General features: G+C 40.4%; 1 protein-coding gene across 2 annotated transcripts in view; it reads right to left on the bottom strand.

Moving 5' to 3' along the window:
* DSC2 (desmocollin 2) overlaps positions 1-12315 on the bottom strand; it is a 35965-nt gene extending 23650 nt beyond the window's left edge. Inside the window, exons 1-5 of one of the 2 annotated variants that reach the window (XM_011288060.4) lie at positions 11790-12314; positions 4136-4220; positions 3052-3251; positions 1984-2103; positions 655-810 (exon numbers count right to left, since the gene is read on the bottom strand). In XM_011288060.4, coding sequence (XP_011286362.1) covers positions 655-810; positions 1984-2103; positions 3052-3251; positions 4136-4220; positions 11790-11858 — 630 coding nt within the window. In that variant the 5' untranslated portion in view covers positions 11859-12314. Of the gene's footprint in view, positions 1-654; positions 811-1983; positions 2104-3051; positions 3252-4135; positions 4221-11789 lie in introns of both variants that reach the window. The other variant, XM_019815115.3, reaches the window with a different exon arrangement.
* Positions 12316-23892: the final 11577 nt, after the last annotated feature.

The following is a 23892-nucleotide window of genomic DNA, read 5'->3' on the forward strand; positions in this document are numbered from 1 at the left end:
CATGTTGTAGCAATTCTAAACATAAATATTTAATTCTAAGTTTGCAAGTCTATTCACTTAATTAGGTCTACTGATGAATAAGTAATTCCTCCAAAGTAGACGTAAAATAATTAAAACTGAGTTAAGCAAAATGACCAGGTCCTGTTGGGAAATCAATACAACATTAGGTTAAATTCTCCCATATTAATGCTCATGCCACCATGGGAAGTTAACCAGATGATGAAAGACTGGATAATCTTGATTAAGCACTGTCCACACTCACCTATTCACCACAAATTAACCTTCTCTCGTTGCAAAAATACTGACGTCTAACTTGCAAAGTTCACTGACCTCCCATGATATCTCTCTGTACCCTAAAGAGGTTCACAGACCTTTTATGCCAACTGAATCACTGTTTTTCAGAGTGGTATTCCCTTTTTCTTTTGAAAAAAAAAAAGAAGAAGAAAAGTAAAACTATCATGCCAAGACCCAATCTAAGAATCTAATGCTCTTTATTCTATAAAGTTTTTTTTTGTTTCAAGTCTCTGCTATTGGATGTCGCCAGAGCCTAGATGACAAACTCAGAGAACAGAAGAGGGTAAATGAGTTGAGAATGAGAGATAAAGCAGCCAAGCTTAATAATTACTAATACAATATGTAATCTTCAGACTTTACCTCAAAAGATTCATACTGCTCCCGATCCACAGGACGAGTACAAAACAGGTTTCCAGTATCTCTCTCTACATAAAATAAGTTTATAGGTTCTCGGTCTACCCCAGGTCCTCTGATGGAATAGAATATAGTGTAGTTTTGTGCGGTGTCAGATTGAATCTAGAAAGTAGATATTATATATATGAGACAAATTTTTATTTCAGCAAAACTTTCATCTATACATTCATGCAATCATGTTGCCATTTTTATTGCAATAACTAATTGCCCTCTTTAATTCATTATCATGTACAAATAAAAAACAGGCAACAGAATAAGGAAACCTAATAACAGAAATGACAAGAGCAAGGCATGAGAAGAAAAATATAGCAGCATCTTAGATTTCCAGAATACCTGAGGACTACTTTAAAGGCTAAATGGTACCTATGTGGGCCAAACATTTAAGACTGTAACTGTCTGAGAAAACAAAGTATTCTGAGCATGAAAAATTACCCTTTTGTCAATTTTTTAAGCGTGAATTGTTATTATATGCAACACAGGATTTGAGACTCTAGGTTTAAAGTTACTGTGAGCAGGGCAAAAACACGGAAAATGCTTTCCTTAATTAGTTTTCATTATTTGTCAACATCTTTTTTATTATAGGAGCTGAAGAGAAAGAGTGGCAGGAATGGGTGAGAAGAGAAATGATGTAATATCCTGGCAAGTATGATATTCTGGTACTTGATCCAAAAAGCAAATTTTTTCCCAAGTTGTTTTGATACTCTTAGTACGATCTTGACTGTATATCAGGATGACTAACATAATTATTTTTAAATGATTTCTTTCTCGACATTAATATGTTCTTTCAGCTGCATTAAATTTGTTGGTGGGATATAAAAAGTTATAAAGAGACAGAAAACGTGGATATAGTCTGATCTAAGTAGTGGACTTGGGGATAAACAATTAACAAGAAGGATGTATGTGTCTTTTCCCCTTCGTGGCATTTGTCTTCTTGTCAGTAATTTTATCTTCTTTAATGGAAGATGTTTTGGGGTTTCTAGACTACACTCTGTGATACCCTTACTAACATGAAAATTCATTAAGGAACCATGTGTTTGAGAGTGCTAGATGAGTTTCACAATTTCATAAAAAGGCTTTGCATGACTAAAACTGCAAAAAAATGCATGACAGTGTAAAGATATATATTTATACCCATATACTGAAACATACGATACACATCCTCATTCACTCATATATTCATACGCAACTGTTTTCAAAATAACTGCATACTCATTAGCCAAATTAAAAAAAAATGGAAGCCATAGACTTTCACAGTGAAAGGAAAGTAAATTGTACCTGTTGAAGAAAAAGTGGGAAAGGACCCAAGGAATTCTCTTGCATTGAACAAGGAATAGGAGCCCATCTTCTCTTGGCACGTCTTAGAACTTTCTCTCTAGAATGCCTCTTCTTCAGTACCTACATTTAGAAGACAGGAAAAAAATAATAAAGCCAATGAATAATATACTCTCAAACATTGGAACTCTGACACATCTCCTTTCATGGGGAGCTGGGAAGGTGTAAGCTCATGGTAGTGCTTCAAAACCAAACTAAATGTCAACACAGCCAAAAGATAACAAAGAAATCATGGTCCTAACTGTTATCACATCAATCCTCTTGAGGAAATAACTTGGTGAGAATATGGAAGAAAGAGAGATGGAACGGGAAGCCTAGAAACAAAATTACAAAGACAAAAATAAAATTGACTACGTTACCGTTGCCATATTGCCATGCAAAACGTTGGGAGGAGAGAGATGCAAGGAAAATGAATGAAGTGAGTGATCTCCTAAATCTAGCATATGTACCTTCCACTCACCAGCAACTAGGAAGAGCCAGGGACCAACAGGGAGATCTGTGTCAGAAGGAGGAGAGAACAGTGGTGATAACTCTCAAACCGCTGCAGTGAATAATGGCCAGTGGCTGAACAGAAGTCATTTGGATCTTTGGTGTCATAATACAGTAAGTTCGTATGAGGTGTGAACCTCAACCTAAAACAGTCGTCTACTTTTTAAGACTACAAATTATGCTAAGATACATAAGACCTCCAGAAACAGAGTTTTAAAACTTGTTTTGGAAATCGACTCTACACGAAAGATCAAGATAGGCTTCTCTGTGTCTGATTTCAACTTCTCATGCTGCAGTAGCCCAATTTCTCCTTTTATGTCCCAAATAAAAAGTAATTATAACCTGGAATAACTGATATGGCAAAACCCTTTTCCGCCACTTGAACACTGTTAAGTTGTATGATGGTTTTCATTTTTCATCAAGCAAAACCATCCCACATTGTTTCTGATTCCACATCTTCCCTGGTAATGTTACACCTGCAGAAACCAATTCATTATGCTGCATGTTTATAGTTTGGTATACCTTTGTTTGATGCTGTAAAAGGACAAGTATTTTCTCTTCCTCTTGGTTGTCAGTGTTGGAAAGTAATATGGTAAACTTCCTCTCCTCTGAGGACAAAAGAATAGCATTTGTTGTATAGACTGAACCATCTTCTAAAATTTGGAAGTCAGGATCACTTGAATGAATTAGATTTGCAGATTGAAAGCAATCCTTCAGGTTAACTGTGGAAAATATACAGAACAATCATTTGTAAGGTAAAACAAAATGTTACATAGGTTTAACAGTAATCTATGCTTTGGGGGCGGGAAGCCAAAAACTTAAAATTAATTACACTGACACTTGTAAATGTTGCATTTTTAAAAGTACATATGAAACCATATGGTGAATTAAGTTGTGCATAAACACAGATATCACTTCTAATACCTACTTTATATCCTTCTAAAAAAGAGACATTTGTCCTGAAATAAAGGCACGTGAGTTTTACTGTTTGAATATGTAAACCAACACACAAAAAAGTTCTTCTTTATTAACTGAAATTAGCTATAGAGTAACACATGAGAGAACTTAAACAGAATCTAGAGAATTAGTCGGCAGCTATTAAATTAAAATATTTCTTAACTCTTTGCATCTATTGTTAAAGAGTCATGATATTCTGTGTTCTCACTGGTCTGCTCCTTCCTTGCACATTTGAGTTATGTGAAAAAAATTAATTGACAAAAAACAATATGTGGAAATAAGTATCAGTAAGATGCCAAAACATTTGAGGATTAAAATACAAAAACAATACCTTTAAACTCAAGAAACAGTTCCAATGCTATTTCTCAATTTCACAGAAGTATATTATAACATATGCCATACCTTTCATCTAGGATAAATATTAATAATTATTACTCAAACTAAACCTTTTTATCTACTCATATCATCATGTTTGTCAAGAAAGGACAATATCTCTTTTATTGGAATGACACCATATGTACATATGTATTACAGATGAAAAAATATCATTTTAACCATTAATTCCAATACAGTTATCCTTCTAAAAATTACACTAATTTTACAAGATCGTACCAAATTAGGATTTATTCACATTTTTGCAGTTTCTTACCTCTACCAACAAATTTTCCAGCATCTAGTTTGGAGGGAACATGTAGCGTGACCTTTTTGCAGGCATCACAGGCAAATGTTAAGATCTAAAATACCAAATCAATATTACACGTTAAAGAAAGATCCTTTTAATGTGTACATAGTTTATATAAATTATAAATTGGTATAATTATAAATTAGTTTATACAACTTGCAAAATAAAATTTAAAAACATACACTGCAGTAAAATCAGAACAAAATTGTATGGAGAAGAAGAACAAAACAATAGACCAAGAGTCATGGCTCCCTCCTTCACAAAGCATGTAAAGTCTAATAATTCCTTACCCTCTCGGGCTTTTTTTCCTATTCTGCAAAAGGAGTTAATAGTAACTTCACTGATTAATTTAGTGAGTAATCGAGGAATTAATGGCAACCAATGTGAGCACTAAAAACTTAGGAAGGCAGCACAGGTATGTGATTAGGAAAGAGAGAAAAAAAAAATTACAGAGCCAGCAAAGTATTTCAGTTAATTGTCAATTGCACATGAGCTACGATATCAAATCAGTAATATCCTAAACAAAAATCCAATGCTTTAAATTTTTTTTAATGTTTATTTATTTTTGCGAGAGAGAGAGAGAGAGACAAACAGAGTGCAAGTAGGGGAGGGGCAGAGAGAGAGGGAGACACAGAATCAGAAGCAGGCTCCAGGTTCCGAGCTGTCAGCACAGAGTCCAAAGCGGGGCTTGAATCCACAAAGTGCGAGATCATGACCTGGGCCAAAGTCGGACACTTAGCCGACTGAGCCACCCAGGAGCCCCTGAAAACCCAATGCTTTAAAGAGAAGCATCAACTCATTTTCATGGAGCAACGCGGAGATGATTTATCTATCACCTCACACAAACAAGCACGTAACTTTGAAATACGTATTTATGTTGGAGGCACATCTTCTCATAAATGACCATTAAGGTCATTTTACAAAATATATCACTTAAGATTTTTGAAATGAGTTAGTGAGTTATGGTAACCATTTCCAATACAATATATATTTGAACCCACTGAAATTTAATTCTGTTCTAAAACTTTATAACACACACTTCTGAAAGATTCACAATTTTTTCTACAATTTTGCAAAGCTTTTGACAAAAGCAAGACTGCTGGCGAGCACTGACACTGTATTTACAAAGGCTATAAACATAAATGAAAATAATCAAAATCTGGATGTTTATTTCTAATACACATTTTTATTTCCACTACATATGCCAAGACATATTTAATTATCCAACTCAAATTATATAGGAAGGATTAGGCAAGGCTGGGATTACATTTCATTTGGAAATTAGGGATGGATTGGAAATTAAAAGATGAGAAGATGTTCACTGGCCACATCCTCTAGAGAGAACAGGAGTGGAATGAGAAAGTGAAGAGTCCAGCTCAGGGTGGTTGAAAGCATGCTTCTACTTAATTCATTCAACCAACCTTTACAGGTTGCTTACTAGGTGGTAGGCAGTGTTCAGCAATGAACAAGGCAAAGTCTTTGACCCCATGGAGATTATCTTATAATGAGAGACAAAAAAATAAATACACAAAGGTCATATAATGCCAAAGTCACACTGCAAAAAGGTCGCATAATGCCAAGAGATAAATGTTGTGAGAAAAATAAAGCAGAGGGAAAAGGTGACAAAGGGAAGACCAGAAGCCTGAATGAAATTAGGAAGCAAACCAGTTCATCAACGGGGGAAGAGTCTTCCAGGTGGAGAAAAAAAACAGAAAACCCTGGGAAAGGATTTTGCCTGGTGTACGAGAGGAACAAAATGGTGGTCATGGTAGTATAGCACAGTGAGGGAAGAGTGATACCATAGGCATTGAAGTGACAATCATGGGTAGATGACATAGAGTCTCAAAGTAGAAGTCTAAAACTTCTCGACTTTATTCTGAGTGCAAAGAGAAGCACCCATAGGTATAGAAACTGTGGAGAGGGGCGCCTGGGTGGCTCAGTGGGTTAAACGTCTGACTTCGGCTCAGCTCATGATCACACGGTTCGTGAGTTCGAGCCCCGCGTCGGGCTCTGTGCTGACAGCTCAGACCCTCAAGCCTGCTTCGGATTCTGTGTCTCCCTCTCTCTCTCTGCCTTTCCGGGGCTCACATTCTCTCAATCTCTCAAAAGCTAACAAACATTTTAGAAAATTAAAAAAAGAAGAAGAAGAAGCAGCAGTTGTGGAGTAGCATCAGGTGGCGAGCATTTACATAGACTCATTCTGGTGGCCCTGTGAGAACAGACTGTAGAGCAGCAAGAGTGGAAACAAGGACACCAGTTGGGAGGTTCCAGTAGAAATCCAAGAGAGGGAGGATGGTGACTTGGACTAAAGTAAAAACAGCAGAGAAGATGAGATAAGACTAGATTAAGATAATACTTTAGGGAACAGTATTCATCCATTCATTCATGCATTTAACCAATATTTACCTAATGTCTTCTATGTACCAGACACAGAGCAGTAAACATGATCCTCGTGAAACATTCAGTTCAAGGGTAAGACATAGTCATAATTTCAGTAAAGTAGGATAAATGCTCTGCTAGGGAGGGACAGTTGCTATACGATGGCCTTGTGTGAAAGCCAGGTGAGGTCACCTAACGAGTGGCTGTACATGAGCCATGTCAAAAGGAGGCAGAGCTTATATGTCCCAAACACAGAAACAAGCCTATATGAAACCCACAGATGACACAGATCTGAAAACAAAATCTCGAAAGGCTGATGCTACAAGAGGGACAAAGTTTAAACTGGATTCACAGAAGTAGGTTTGGGATAGATTCTGAACAGTGTTAACAACATATGTAGATCTTTTTTTTCCTAAAGATAATAAGAAACCAAATGTTTGTTTTAAGCAGATAAATTACATAAGCAGCTTCCTATTGGAATAAGGTGAGTCTGAATAGTGTGGAGAATGGATCAGGGAAATGATTTTCATTTCCAATAATGGCAGCTAGGTCATTCAGGAAGGAGAAAAAAAAAAAAAAAAAAAACAACCCACCATGCCCAAACTAAAAATGATGGATACATTTATAAAAAAATTTTTTTTAATCTTTATTTATTTTTGAGAGAAAGAAAGAGCATGAGCAGGGGAGGAACACAGAATCTGAGGCAGGCTCCAGGCCCTGAGCTGTCAGCACATAACCTGACGCGGGGCTCTAACCCACAAACTTCGAGATTGTGACCTGAGCTGAAGTCGGATGCTCAACCGACTGAGCCACCCAGGCGCCCCAAGAAATTATTTTCAAAAGCAATAAAAAGTTAGAATGCCAAGGAGTAAACTTAACAAGAAAGATATAAAGTCTATTGGAGAAAAATCTGAAAAGATTCCTGAAAGACACAAAAGTAGACTCACACAAAAAGAAAGATATTATTTTAGATAGAAAAAAATCAACATAAATATATCAATTTTCACTAAGTTAAATTATAAATTTCATGATCCCAATATAAACCTTACCAGTATTTTTTTCTGGAACTAGACAAGCTGATTTAAAAAGTCTTAAGTAAAAATAAATAATTAAGAAAAGACAGGACAATTAGGAAAAAGAAAAGCAATGAAAGGATGTTAGCCCTAGCAGATATTTAAAATTCTATGAAGTCTCAATAATTAAAACCGCAATATTGCATATGAATAGACACAAACATATTAGATGCATACAAATCGGAAAGGAAAAAGTAAGTTTCTATTCGTGTTTTTTGTAACTCTCTACAGTCCATAAATGTTGTAACTTTGTTGCACTCACCAATAATTTATGAGAGTTCTTATTTCTCCACATTCTTGCCTACCCTGTATTGTCAAACTTTTGGATGCTTGCCAAATGGGAATGACATATCAATGAAATTTAAATTCATCTTTTCTTATTATGAGCGAGGGTGAAATATTTTTATGGGCCATTTTTATTACTTTATGGGAGTTTTTCATGTCCATGTTCATGTTGGACTACTTGATTTATAAGAGCTCTTTATATATTAGTAGATTAGACTTTTAAAATATGATCTGCAAAATTTTTTTTTTACAATTTATGAGTTACCTTTGACTTTGCTTATAATGTTTTTGTTTGGTTCAGTTTTTTTGCCACGGACAAGTGTTTATGTATGTGTGTCTTAATATAATTGATTTATATTATTTATAACATTTATAATATATTTATATTAATGATTATAATTGAATATAATTGGTTTTCTCAATATTAATAAGTGGCTTTTGAAATTTAAGCCATGTGAACCATAGAAAGTCTTCTTAACCCCAAATTTATTTTTTTTATTTTTATTTTTTAACATTTATTTATTTTTGAGACCGAGAGAGACAGAGCATGAACGGGGTTGGGGCAGAGAGAGAGGGAGACACAGAATCGGAAACAGGCTCCAGGCTCTGAGCCATCAGCCCGGAGCCCAACGCGGGGCTCGAACTCACGGACCGCGAGATCGTGACCTGAGCTGAAGTCGGACGCTCAACCGACTGAGCCACCCAGGCGCCCCCTTAACCCCAAATTTAAATAGGAATTCACGATGTTTTCTTCTAATATCTGTATTGTATCATATGGTGCATTTAAATCTTTCATCTGTTTGGACTTTTCTGTGGTGTTCTGCATGAGGTATGGGTTCAACTTTACCTTTTGCCAAATGACTGCCTGATCAAGTAGTCTCATACTATATATACATAGTATAATATAACAGAGTATAGTATGACATGCTATATAATATATAATATAGCATACTGTACATACTATAGTACTATACTATAATATACTATAGTATTGTACATATATATACATATATATACACATGTACAATTCTATATATATATACCATATATATATACCATATATATATATACCATATATATATACCATATATATATATACCATATATATATACCATATATATATATACCATATATATATATATGGTGTGTATATATATATATATATATATATATCCTCAATGGTGGGATATGCTATCCATCATAAAATTTCTTTCTGTCTAGTGAATATACAACCTTTATGGGGGTGAGAAGGAGCTGGTAATATATACCAAAAGAATACAGTCATCTATACTTTTGTCTGGCCATCCCATTTCTGGTAATCTATTCTATGCACATACCTGCCAATACATGAAGTGACATATGCACACAAGCTTATTCACCGTGACATTATTTATAATAGCAAAAAGTAATAGCAGGAGTGTTGGAGAGAAGCAGAGATATCCATAAGATATTTCTGAAGATAGACTTAACGGGAGTTAATGATGGATTTGGGCAGGGGAACAGTGAAGAAGGAAAAACAGCTTCCAGACTTCCTACCTGAGCAATAAGGTGTATAGCAGTGTCATTCACTGAAATACATGACACGAGAAGAAAAGCAACATTGTCTGAGAAGATAATAAATGCTGTGTCATACATCATACTAGGGAGATATAAAGACTTACTGTTCAATGAAGACATCCCAACTAACAAAATAAATTTAGTACAAGTAGACACCTGTGTATTTCACAGACAGGACCTGTAATAGGGAGCATGATTATGAGTGGTCAGGAAGGTCAAAAGAAAAAAGGAGTGAATTTCAATAAAGACACGATCTACAAGGTGGAATTGTATAAGGAATGGTTTATATTTAGCAGTGGGGATCCCTTATGACCTCAGAGATAAAGCAGCCTCCTTAGGTGTTTAGGTAGAAACCAGAGTTCGAGTGATTAAGACGTGTGCAAGGTGAGGCAATATTAGGAAGTGGAGAGAAGCTGATGTTTAGAATGGTGAAGGATTAGTTGGGTACAAGAACAGGAGGAAATGTAAAGGGCGTTCCCCCAGTGAAGAGGAATTACTCCTTCTTATTTAATAATATCTTCTACTCAGATGCTCTTTGCACATCTATCACACTTGAGGCTCACCACCACAAGAACCATCTGAAGCAGGCAGGACTTTGTACCGATACATGCATCTGAGCATCAGACGAGGCCTTCCAGCTAGAATGCAGCAGGATGAGGGGTGCGTCAGAGCCAGCACTTCTTTTCCTATCTACCCCACTTCTGGCCTATCCAGCCTTGAAACTAAGAAAAGCCAAGGAATGAGGATTATTCACCTTTAATTTATTCAGTTTATCGACGTTCTTCTAGAAAGGATCTGAGATCACACAGAGAAAGACTTGCGAGTAAGCATATGTAAAGCAACGCTATTTATTGCCCAGGCCTATTATCATCCGTGCTTAATCACCCTTTTTCCTTCAAAGAAAATGGCCAGTGGTTTAAAAAGTGGCAACTTTATTAGGGATCTAACCGAAAGTATTTCTTTGTCATCAACTACATATTTTGCAACCGTTATTTATTCCATTCTTGGTTTTCTCAACAGTAAAATATTAACTGCTGTGCACCTGGCCCTTTCTATGATACTAATGTGCCCTGGGAATTTAATTAAGGGTTTTAAAGTCCATAGAATTCCTAGGGAAAGACATTGTAATGATAGTACAACTACAATTTCACGACCTAAAATTTTAAGGAATTCACTGCAAGCTAAGAGCGACTGAGAAGCGAAATTATCCGAAAATTTCAGCCCCCCAGTTCCAGCACTCCCAGAAGAAATCTTCCTGCTGTCTGTTCTCCAGGTTTGTCCCCTTGTCCTTCAGAGGACTTGAGCTCCAATGCCTGGGGCTCAACGTGAAACGCCACTACCGAGTTGAATACTCTTTGGCACCTGGTCTGTTTAATTTTTCTCCTTGTAGAGGATTTAGGAACCCAATCTGGGAAACCTCCGATCCCAAAGTCTCCCAGGGGCTGTCCACTCGCACTAAATTCCTGAAGCATCTGCCACCCATCCCCCTCGCCCCCCCCCCCCCCCCCCCCGGCATGTGATCCCAGTCTTTTCTGCCTGGGAGGGGTACTGTCCCTCCCCAAATAAGGCCACCCCCTTTCGCTCCCAGGGTTAGGTGGGTGGGGTCGTTGCTACAGTTCTTTAAAGTGGGAAAGAAGTTAGAGCAGAGGAATCCAGATGGCTCTGGGGAAAGAGATCCGGACGAATATTTCCCTAAAGACTAAGGGGCTGGCAACTGCACTCGGAGACACGCAATGGGAACTATACAAAGGGTCTCCTAAGGCCCGCCCATCTACCGTTTCCGGGTGCAGAGGGTCGAGACCACTCCCCTACTCTCTCTCCCGATTGCCCCCACCCCCTCCCCCAACACACACAAGCTCAGAGAGACTCAGAGCAACCCCCGCAAAGGAGCGCACTCTGTGACCCAAGGGCGCGCACTTTCCGTCCGGTCCGCCCAGCGCTCGCCCCAGCCGTGGCCGGAACCGGGCACCGGGGCAGAAGTGGACCGTACCTTCCCGGGGAATTGCTGAGACCGGGAGGAGCAGCGCTCCCCGCTCGTACCCAGAGGCCACGGTTTTGGAAAGGCGTTTGCAGCTCACGCCTGCGTCTCCCTCTGCCTGAGCTGAGTACATCTACCGCCAACACTACTCCTCCCCTTAGGGATCGCGGCGCCCAGGTCGCCAGCCTCTTTCTGGCAACCTTCCCCTATTCCAACAGCTCCATTTGTTCAACCAGCCGGCGCCCCATTAACCCCCGCTTTGCCCGCCACCCCCACGCACCGCTGCTTCCAGCGCTCCCCCATCGGGAGGAGCCCCCTCGCGGGAGCCGGCAGCCGAAAGGCCACTCACCGTGAGGGTCAGCAGCAGTTGCCGGCAGAGGGCTCCGCTCCGGGAGCGAGTGGGGCGGTCTGACGCCATGGGAGTACTCGGGGACAGGTCACCCGCGCTGCACCGGGAGGCCGGGGCGAGCGGGCTCGGCGGGGCCAAAGGCCGCGGCGAGAGTCAGGCAGGGCCCGCCGCGCAGGAGGAGTGCGAGGCACAGGAGGAGGTGGCGCGCGGGGAGAGGCGCTTTCCTTTCTGGCTTTGGGTGAAGCGCCTGCCTCGCACCCAAGGGGCTTTTCCTCTGGCCCAGGGTGGGGCTCCAGGCGCGTCCGAAAGACACCGATCGGCTCCTCCTTGGGATTTTCTTAAGTCTTCATTTCTTTAAGAGCGCAACAGGTGGGAACTCCCTCTCGCCGCCACCCTTTTACCTGCGCTAGGTGTTTCTCAGCAGCGGACGCCACCTATATGCCCCATGCGCCCCCCCCCCCCCCCGCGCCGGTGGCCGCCTGGAGGATTAGCAGCTGGCCCTGCCCAGCAGAAGCCCTGACTGTACAAAGACTCACTCCCCGGGCGCGCCGGGCCGCGGGAAGGGGGCGCGGACCTGGGCGCGCTCCCGCGCCCCGACTCCGCCCCGCGCGCTGCCTGCTCCGCCAGCTGTTGGGAAGTCAGTCACAGACCCGCAGACACCAGAAGAGCTGGAGCCCCAGATTTTATGCGAACGGCTGCCTAAGTCGTAGGGAGAGTTGATTCGGTGGCCTCTGCTGGAGTAAATTTACTGCAGACATCCAAGTGCAGTTCAGACAGGGTTTTCATCTGTGGCACACCTTTCTTGGGGGGTCTTATTTTTGTTTTTAGAAATTCCATACCCAATATGGCAGTGAGGCAACAAAATTACCAGAAGTTAAAGACGTTAATTGATTAATTAATTAATTAAGGGAATCTAGTTTACAAAATAATAATAACAAAATCAAGGGTAAGTTACACAGAAAACGGATCTCTTGAGGCCCCAGATGCTGACTAAATGTGAGCTCCTGCTGTTCTCCAAGACCCTCCCTTGTCCCAAATTAAAGCCATCCACCGACCTTCTTATAACTGATCTCCTAAAGCGGACTCCTGGACATCTATCTACTGGAGATGTCTCTCTTCCTTTCCTACCACCGAAACCAGAGTTTGCAGTAAGACAAGAAAAAGAATGGGATGCAATTTATGTTTGGCTTGCATCGTACTTAAACTAGGTGAATTATGGGAGGCCTCAACCTGGAAAATTAAAATATAAGAGCAGTATGCTTGCAGCTCTCCAGAAAACAAGGACAGGGCATTCTGACTCCTTCCTGCACCTCTTTTCAACTGCAGACTTAAACCCAGGAAGTCCCTCCACAAAGGAGAAACTTGTCTGTCCCAATTCATTTGGTTTGTCTCCTCTGGGATGTTTGGAGAAACCTGTTTGAAAAGCCAACCACGTCACTCACAGCATTTCAGTTCCTGAGAACATGTACCATCCTATACCATTATACACAGAGCCAAAATTATTATAATACTGACCATATAGTTAAACTCAAAAGCGATGTCAAACACTACACGGTTTACAGTCTATGCATTAGTCCCATGCTCTGTTTCGTTCATGAATGACACATAATGAGTTGTTCTGTTATTTCCATATCCACAGAATTTGTCATTGAACCTTTGCTAGTAAAATAAGCCTGGGTCATCATCATGAGACTATAGCTGACATGCTTCTGTTTCCCTACTTTTTAACCCTCGTGTTTTTCCAGCAATGATTTCATAAACACACCTCATCCTATTAGTGACATCATGATCTCTAGCATGAAGCCTTCCAGAGGACGGAGAAGCAAGCTAGTTTCAGGTTCTAGAAATCTACTCAGGCTATCATCATAGTCTTTGACAACAGGACATTTCCAAACTCTTGTCTTGCCCTTTAACCCCTAATGCCCTAAGGGTAGCTTACGTTTTCTTCCCTCATTCCAGAAAAGGGCGGAAGAGCAATCTGAAAAGAATTCATCTTAGATATTTATTTTCATCTTTCGCACGAAGTACCTAATTGAGGCTATTAAAATGGTGATGGGAGGGGGTGTATTGTGACTTTTGTTAAAACAAAGAATGAAATATAAGGGACTTACCCGAAAGAAGCAGCCTAATTCATTCAGTGTGTTTAGATTAGGCCACAGGGTCACTGAAGTGGATTCCTCTATAATACAGTTTTGAAATAACAGGTATAAATTTGAAGAGACAATGAAATGGGTGTGGGAGAATTTTTTTAAGAATATCTTTTGGGGTGCCTGGATGGCTCGGTTGGTTAGGCATCCAACGCTTGCTTTTGGCTCAGGTCATCATCTCACGGGGTTCTGAATTGGAACTCTGCTTCTGTCTCTGCACAGGCAGTGGGGAGGCTGCTTGGGATTTTTTCTCTCTCTCTCCCACTCTCTCTGTCCCTCCCCTGCTTGCACTATTTCTCTCTCTCGTTCTTTCTCTCTCTCTCAAAATAAATAAACATTAAAAAAATACTTATGGGGCGCCTGGGTGGCTCAGTTGTTTAAGTGTCCAACTCGGTTTCGGCTCAGATCATGATCTCAAGGTTTGTGGGTTCAAACCCACCACTGGCCCCACAGCTGGCAGTGCCAGTATGGAGACTCTTGGGGATTTTCTCTCTCCCTTTCTCTCTGCCCCCCAACACTGTCTCTCTCAAAATAAATACACAAACAAATAAAAAATACTCATTAAAAAAAATGGCTTGTCTTTTGCCTGTGAAGACGACTCTGCTGACTTGAACTGGTTTTCCAATGTGCTATAGTAAATAGTGCACCAGACCAGAAGTCAGGAGCAACTTCCTTTAAGTCTTGGATGGTTCAAGGAACCTCTCAGGCCTCAACACTCGTGCACAGTTAAGTGAGATCATTAAAGTTAACACTGGGTGTGGTCTATGGTTAACTTGCACTTCTAAAATTGAACTACTTAGACTTCTGGCGGCTGATTTTTTTAAAAAGGCCAGCTAGAAATGGATGTTTATTTACACACAGAAAATCAGAATCAGAGTGGTCCTTAAGGAGAGGAATGAACAGCAACCCCAGGTCCACAGGGGCACATCTATGCAGCCTGGCTTCCCAGTTTCCTAATTTCAGAAACCGGAAAGTAAACATATTAATGGTGACCAGAAGGCCCAGTTACTCACTGAGGTGTACATGGAGACAGCTCTTCCCGACATGATTTCTGCCAATCCTCCCGCCGCTGGAGCCTGGGGAGGAGGGTCCGTGGGCACAGGAGATCCTCAGGGCAAATCTGTCTCGGCATGGTGTAGGGCACAGAATGGAACCGAAAAGCAAAGGAAGCACAGACTTACAGGGAAAAGAAAAACTAAAGGACATCACCTAGTTACTTTAGAGGTGCATGTACAGAGGGAAGCCTCTCATAGCCACAACAAAATGAGCACAGAGCATTTACCTCTCAGAGTTGTTGCAAAATTAAATGGCATGATGTATGAAAGGCATACAGAATAAGACCTCGCATATTCTAAGTGCTTCCTAAGTGTTGGTTAGTTTGGGCATCCCCCCTCCTGTGCTGCTGTATGTCTACAAGCCATTCATACCCCCACCCCGCCTCATCCCCACCCCAGCTCTCTACTTCCTGTTTTTCTAGTACCCACCTCAGCTCCTGGCCTGGGGCAGAACCCCAGGGTTAAGTCACTCACCACACCAAAATCCTTCAACCCCCCTTCCCTTCAACATGACCCTCACACCTTGTCTGACACAAAGGGATTGACTATGCAACATTAATATGGGATGCCACCGTCCGTGCTAGTCGTATCTTTTCTGAAAATTTAGACAATTTTTTCTTTAAAAGAATCCTTTTCTGGTAGAACATTTTTGAATTCTGTTCATTTTCCGTTCATTTTCCAATAAATAAAATTTTTATTTTTCTAATGCTGTCCATGTTTCTTGGAAGTTCTCCTTTCAAAATTGGCCTCAATAAAGCATAATGTACTAACCAAACTCAATTTCCATGACATTTCAAAGGATATTTTTGAACTTAGTAAGGGATAGAGTGTGAGATAAACGATAAATCAATTCTTATTACAGTACTGTTGACAACACACCCTCAATAAAAACAAGCCAATAAAAGAGTTTTGAGGCAATTGTGTTGAACATGACTAGAGATGGTTCGTGACATCTGCCATTGATATATGGAGTGCCAGGAGTGCTATGAACAAATTTACAAAAACGTAAAACTACAAAATTTTCATTTGTTTGCTTTAATAATTGGCTCATATGACAAGTATTTACTGAGAACCTACTATGTCCCAGGCATTGTTCTCAGCATTGAGAATGCTGTGGTGAACAAGACAAGCCACGTGCTCAAGGGAAACCCCTAAGGAAAAATAAAATAACTGGGTAGGACAAGAATCACTCTCTATCTGAAATTTACATCCTGCTGACTCCTTTGTAAAAGAAAAGGTTAATATCGAGTTAAGTTCAAAATGGTACGTAAACAGCATTCTACAAGGATTGGTGATTTTAAAAATCACCAGTATGAAAATTGTGTGTTAAGTTTGTTCATGGATTATGAAATGTTACCCTTCTGTTAAATGGACCAAGAGACAAGAAATACACAGTTCTGTGAGATAACCTAGCCTAGAGGATACTTTTTTCTTCTTCCCTTGCAGACTCCACCCACGCATTCTCGTTGGCTAGCTCCTTCTGCTTTGACTCCTAAATATTGACACACACAAACACATCTGCATTTTTTTTCAGACCTTTGCACTCAGGCCCTTTCTACCGTAGGTGCTTTGTACAAGCTCTTTCCTCTACCTGGAACTTCCTTCCATCTCTCTAGCTTGGTTACCAATCCTGTCCAGCCTGCAAATATCACCTTTAATTTTCTCCTCTTCCAGGTCAAATCCTATCAAGTCAAGTCTTCCTCATTAAACAGCTGCCTCTTATTTAGGGCACTTGTCACAAAGTTAAATTTGTTGGAATCATTATTTGCTTAATATTTGTTTCTTATTGAAGACTGTACAGTTTCCTGACTTCAGAGACTTGCTTTTTCTGGCTCAGCCTTCCAACTCCAGCTCTACCCATCATGAATCCTGGCCCACAGTAGACACCTAATAAGTATTTGCTGAATGTGTGAGTAAATGAATGAATAAATGAGTGATACCTGAGCATTTTTTTGGTAAGTAATTCTTTGTCATTCTTTCTCTGTTTTTAATATTTATTGAGCTATTAAAGTGATGCCTTGGGTCAAATTTAGCAAGATGAGCGTTCCTAATCTGATCTCATACATGATGGACATGTATTAGTATAGTTGCTAAAATGTGAGATGGGCCTGCCAAGGATTTCTAGTGTGTTTTTTGCTCAAAAACAGACAAATGTGCTAATAGATTTTAACTTAGAACTCAGAAAGAGACCAGTGCATAAGCGGGAACTGTATATCTGATAAAAATGTGAACAGCACAAACCACTGAGAAGAGGAGAAATTAATTAGTGGTGGCATTAGGAAAACTGAATCATTATGGGAGAAAAACAAAACTGATTCCCTACTTAGCACCACATACAAAGTGGCCTCCAGATGGGTTAAACTTTCCTGTAGTGACAAAGACATAAAGTCCACAGAAGACAATATAGGAGAATATCTACATGATCCACAGGTGGAGAAAGATTTTTGAAATGATACCTAAAAAGCATATATCATATAGTAATAATAATAAGATATATTTGATTAGATTAAAAGTCACACTTTCTATTCAGCAAAGGACATCGTGAATAAAATTAAGAGGCAGATGATAGATTGGGAAAGACATCAGCTATGACTAAAACAGACACGGGAATAATCTAGAACATGCAAGGAATGCCTACACATCAATGGGAACATGACAGAAACTTCAATAGGAAAAAATGGCCAGAGTATGCCCAGGTACTTTACAACAGAGGAATCTCAAAGCCTGCGAAGTATATTTTTAAAAATTAGGGAAGCACACGTTAAAATCATAAAACATACTCCTACACCTGTTGAGCTGACAAAACTAGAAGCTGATTATCCCTTGTCAAAGTGACTCCCCAATTAAATCTAACTCTCCAGCTTCCCAGCTGCTGCACACTCATAGTTGAATGTGGCTAACTCTGGACTCATACCCAAGTTCAGGAGTTTCACTTCAAGGCCATGGTCAGTGCTTTAAGCAGGAGTTAATACTGCCCACAGCCTTACCCTATCTGTCTAGTCCACCCACTGCCTCATTTTCCTTGGCAATTTTTTCATAACCTCCTTTTCTCTGCTCAAACCTCATGTACAGCCCCCCTTGGTTCTTACTTTCCATTCTGACCTAGTTTTCCATTTTGCAGGTGAAAGAAACTCTCGTGAACTTCTACAAGCTTCTCCATACGCACCACCTGCCTTGCCTCTGTACCATCTACATGGCCTTTTCTTCTGTGCTACGGAAGAACTGCCTCTGTTCGCAGTGAAGTTCAACTTCTCCCTTTGTGGATTCATTCCTGTCTCTTCCCACCTACTGAAGGACATTGGTCCAGCAATTCTGCTCCTTGTCTCCTATGTTATCAATTTAATCCATCACTATCCTCCTTAGTGCTATATAAACTAAACTAAACTAAACTTAAAACAAAAACAGCAACAACAAAAAACACCAGAAACCTCTACCTTTCTAAGCCTTATCTCTTTGTCCAGCTATCACACCCCATTTTTCTGTTTTTTCCTTTACAAAAAAAAATCTAGGAAAAGATGTTTTAGATTTACTGTCTTTGATTTCTTTCTTTGTTATCGCTTGAACCCTTTCTAATCAGGTTTTCTTGCCTACTGCTTCACCAAATGTGGTGGTGTTTCTTTTTTAAATATTTTTAAAGGTTTGTTTTTATTTATTTATTTTTGAGAGCGAGAGCACAAGCAGGGGAGGGGATGAGAGAGAGAAAGAGAGAGAGAGGATCCCAAGCAGGTTCCCCACCATCAGCAAATGGGGCTTGATCCCAGGATGTGAGATCATGACCTGAGCCAAAATCAGGAGTCGGACACTTAACCAACTGAGCCACCCAGGCGCCCCCAAGTGTGTTTTTACAAAGGTTGCAGAGATTTCCATATTACTATTCTATTCATTTTTCAGCTTCATGTTATTATCTTAATTGCAGAGAGCTTGCATGCCGTCCTTGAAACACATTCTTCACTTGGTTTCTGTTTTTCCTTCTCCACCTCACTGATTCCTCTTCCCCTCCAGCACGTTTAACTAGTCAAGTGCCCCAGAACTCAGTGGTTGGACCTTTCTTCTGGTTCTATCCCCACCCACTCCCTTGTTGATCTCACCTAGACTTCTAACTTAAAACACCATCTCCATGTTAATGACTGGCAAACCAAAAGGAGTATCCCACACATTTCCCTTGAATTCCAGGCTCCAACTCTCTAGCTTAGACGTGTAGAAAGCATTGCAAAGTTAATCTTTCCAGTTCTGCATTCCTGATTTTCCCCATTAATGATACCCACCCCGCATTCTTTTCCCTTTCAATTAATGGCAACTCCATTCTTCCAATTGTCCTCGTCAAAACCTATTGCAGACTTCCTCTTTTTCTCTTCTACTCTAAATACAATCTGTCAGTAAATCTTATGAACTCTACCTTTAAAATACACCCAGAATCCGTCCTTCCCACTGTATCCATCTTGGCCCAGATCACTGCTGTCTCCCCGCTGGGTTATTCAAAAAACCTCCTCATTGGTCTTTCTGTTTCCAACATGCCTCACTTCAATCTGTTTTCAACCCAGCATCTATAATGTCCTTGGTAAAAAATAAGTCAGATCATGACATTTCTCTACCCAAACTCCTGTAGAATGATTCCAAAAATTAAAAGATAAACAAAACAAAACCCTTGGAGGCGCCTCATCTCATTTAGACCAAATCCAGAGTCGGTCCTGTGGTCCACAGGACCTTACGCATTCCACCGCGTGTCTCCCAGACTCCAATTCTTACTTACCCCTCACACGCTGTGCTGCCAGCCACATGGAGCTCTCAGCTGTCCCACGAACATGCTGGGCACGCTCCTCCTTGGGCTGTCCCTTCTGTATGCAATGATCCTCCCCTAGATGGCCACACTGCTTGCTCTCACCTCCTTCAGCCTTGACCCTTGTGTCTCCTTCTCTTTGAGGCCTTCCTTGTGCACCCTAGTTAAAATTTAAAACTGCCAATGACTTTCTCTGGATTCCAGCTAAGAGCCTGGTGGGTTTACTGTGGCTCCTTCCCCTGGCAGGTCTTTGTCTCTTGCACTACAAGACTGCGGAACCGGCTTTCTGTTTATCAGAGGGTTTTGCCTTAGTTTGTTAGCTTCCTACCCTATGAAGGTTTAGAACTCAACAAATGTCTTGAAGGGAAAACCAGAGGTATATGAAATCCCTCAAGTGACGGCCACTCTAGCCCTGTGCAATGACTAAAATTTTGCTCCCTGTTTCTCTCTTCCCACACAATGGCCTTATGCTTTGGCTGAGACTGGGTTCTTAGAAGCAAGCCAGTATCTTGAAAGGTTCCCTGCGGGAAAAAGATGAAGTTATCTTACAGAGGATACACTCACTTTTCCCTGGTGCTCTCCCCTCTGGAATATTAGCTTTGCTAGCTCTTGTTGATTCTACAACTTCTGATCCCTCAAAACAGATCAATTTTATATTTCATCTGGCTTTTCTTGTTGGTCTTGGTGGGAGCTTTGGTCTCCTATGAGCTACTCCATCCTACTACCTGTCTCTCATATTTTACTGATTTTACTTTCTTGGTCTATCTCTATTAGAATGTCATTTTTGGTGCACCTGGGTAGATTAGTCGTTTGTGTCCAGCTTCAGCTCAGGTCATGATCTCACAGTTTGTGGGTTCAAGCCTTGCATCGGGCTCTGTGCTGATGGCTCAGAATCTGGAGCCTGGTTCAGATTCTGTGTCTCCCTCTCTCTCTCTGTCCCTCCCTCACTTGTGCTCTCTCTCTCTCTCTCTTTTTCATGAGGTCTTATATTGGTCTCCACTTTCAGTGGTTATCGTTGTGCCTGTCACGGTGTAGGCCCTTAGTAAACAGTTGTTGAACAAATATGTATATAAGCTATCCAACTACCTGTAACCCATAGACTAATTATTAACAAATGATGACATTACTTTGAGATAAGTGCATGTAAAATGGTGGCTATAAGCAAACCTGAAATTTACACCAGGGCATCCGAGAAGGCATTCCATAAAGAGGCTGTGATCCTTCAAAACAATTGAAAATATGCAGTGAGAAATTTGTGTAATTTCCAGTTGCAGGAAGCGTATGAACAACATTGACAAACAGTGGTCATAAACATGAGACTCAAATCGATAACAAGTCCCAGAATTCCTAATTAAAATCATTGGCTCGCAATGAAGCTGTATTCCATTCAGACAATTCTATGGAGCTTGCTCCAGAGACAGTAATAGCAGGAATTGATAGTTGGATTTTTCATCTAATCAGTTTGAGGGAAGCCAGGCAATAAATATTGGATGGATAGATATAGAGATGGATAGATAGATAGATAGATAGATAGATAGATGAGAGATAGATAGAGCAAGCTATAGGTATCAATAGCTATCCTGCTGAAGATTGAAGTGTCATTATCAGGGGCTAAGAGGTAGAGGAGAGAGGGGGATGCTATTTAAAGGGTTCAAGCCTTCGGTTATAAAATGAATAAGCTTTGGAGATCTAATGTATAGCCTGGTGACTATAGTTAATAACATTGTATTTTGTACTTGCAATTTGCTAAGAGGGTAGACCTTAAAGTGTTCTCACCACACACACACACACACACACACACACACACACACACCAAAAAAATGTAACTCTGAATTGATGGATTTCTTAATCTGACTCTGATAATCATGTCATGAAGTATATGTGTAGTAAACCATCACATTGTACGCTTTGTGCATATAAATTTTATTTGTCAATTAAACCTCAATAAAACTGAAGATCAAAACCGAAAACAAGTGCCGTCATTCCCCTGACATTTGCCTGGCCAGTGACTGTGCTAGAACTCCTAGCTGCCCCCACGATTTACAGTCTCAGCTGAGTGGGCCTTCTGGGAAACACAGTCCCATCAAACACGAACCTGTTCAAGTACTTCCAGTGTGTGCTAGCCTCTTCAAAAGGTCATCTTAATATGCCACAACTACCTTTCAAATCTTTTCTTCCTTCTCAATGTCCTGTATTGAGAAGGACATTGTATTGAGATTTCTTCCTTCTCAATGTCCTTCTCAATGTCCTGTATTCAGTTTGTTGCTGCTTCCTGAACATTTGAATGTAACTCTTTCCTTCTTTCTATTTCTCAACAACTATCACCACATAAATTAAAATAAGCCACCTCCTCTTTCTCTGAGCACTTCTTTTTTTTCTCATCTCTTCTTTTTCTTTTTTCTTATAACAAATTTATTGAAAGAGAATTCGTGTCTTTCTTTCTCACACTCATTTTACTTCATTCAATAGCAATCCTCACTAGCATATTGCTGGCTAGCATGATTTTCATAACAAATCCTAGAGTCTAGAGTAGGGGTGAAGGGGTCCTCGAAGGGAGAGAAGGAAAGAGCTGTAAGGGGGTAATGTCTAGCTGGTCCTTGCTGAGCAGAGGAAAGACAAGACCCTTTGAATATTCATACCAAAAAAATTTATACCACTAGCTACTTAGACAGGAAGTTAATTTAAAAGGTGGTCCCTGCCATAAATGAACTTCTAATTTGGGGGGATGGATTACTTGGATGTGAAGTAATAAAGGGTGGGAGGTGGGACTGGGGAGTGTCAAGTATGTCCTTTCTGACTTTGAGACAGAACAAGCCTTCCTGGAACTCTGACAAATACCTCAAGTTTAAAATGTCTCAAACCAAAGCCATTGTCTTTCCATAAAAACAAAAACAAAAACAAAAACAAAACAAAAACAAAAGCAACTCCTTTGTGTTTCTCTTCCTTATAGTTGATGGTTTCATGATCTTCCCACTTACTCAAGAAAGGAACCAGGGAATCATCCTCGACATCATCTCTGCTTCACATCCATCGGTCTCCAGGTTAATGGCTGTATTTGACTCCTCATCTCTCATCTGGACCGTCTTCATTGGTCTTCCATCCAGCTCTATGAGCCGTCCAATCCATCCTCCGTAATTGTGGCTTTCCAAGTGTGTTTCTTGGAACTCCAGTTTTCTTGTTTTTTGCTCATTTTGTTTTGCTTTTGGCTGTTTGGTTGGGGCTCTGTTTGTTTTGGGAATCCCTACTTCCACTTCCACTAGAATGCCTCCTTTGATGTTGCGCACAGATCCTTCCCTAGCTTCCCCGCCTAAAGAAAAGCTTTTCCAAGTCTTCCGTGCATACAGGCTCTGACATGTGCCTCTGTTATTTGGTATCTGACCAAACTGTTGCAATTACTTGATTTATAAATCTGTCTCCTCCGGGAGTGCATTAATTTTCTATTCTTCGTATGCTCAGATAATTGCAGAATTCTGGGTTTGATCTATGTTGGGACAAAGAGTGGATGATACTGTTAGTAATAAAGAGAAGGAAGGCAGCAAAATGCTAGTTTGTGAAAGCATTAAATAATTTGCCTCTGAGGATACTGAGTTTGATATTTCTGTGAGCCATAAAGCTGGAAATAGTAAGAAATATGGATGTGGAATTCAGCGGACATCCAGTCTGGAGATGCAAACTTGATTATTAGCAGTATACAGATAACTAGGACAACTCCAAATGGTAACAATTAGTCTATTTGCTCCATAGATTCTGGTGTGGAGAGGATTGTTCTGATGTAAGAAAGTCTATGTTTTGTATCCTCCTTCTCATAGACATTTACCAGCTGAAGATTGAAATTTACATTGTAGGGGTGCCTGGGTGGCTCAGTCAGTTAAGCCTCTGACTTCAGCTCAGGTCGTGATCTTGTGGTTCTTCAGTTCGAGCCCCATGTCGGGCTCTGTGCTGACAGCTCAGAGCCTGGAGCCTGCTTCAGATTCTGTGTCTCCCTCTCTCTTCCCCCGCTTTCCCCGCTCATGATCTGTCTCTCTTTCTCTCTCAAAAGTAAATAAAGATTTTAAAAAATTAAAAAAAAAAAGAAATTTACATTGTAGAATGTCATGAATAAGCAACATAGATTCATAGTTTCC

Source organism: Felis catus, chromosome D3 (genome assembly GCF_018350175.1).
Source record: "Felis catus isolate Fca126 chromosome D3, F.catus_Fca126_mat1.0, whole genome shotgun sequence".
Taxonomy (NCBI): Eukaryota; Metazoa; Chordata; class Mammalia; order Carnivora; family Felidae; genus Felis; species Felis catus.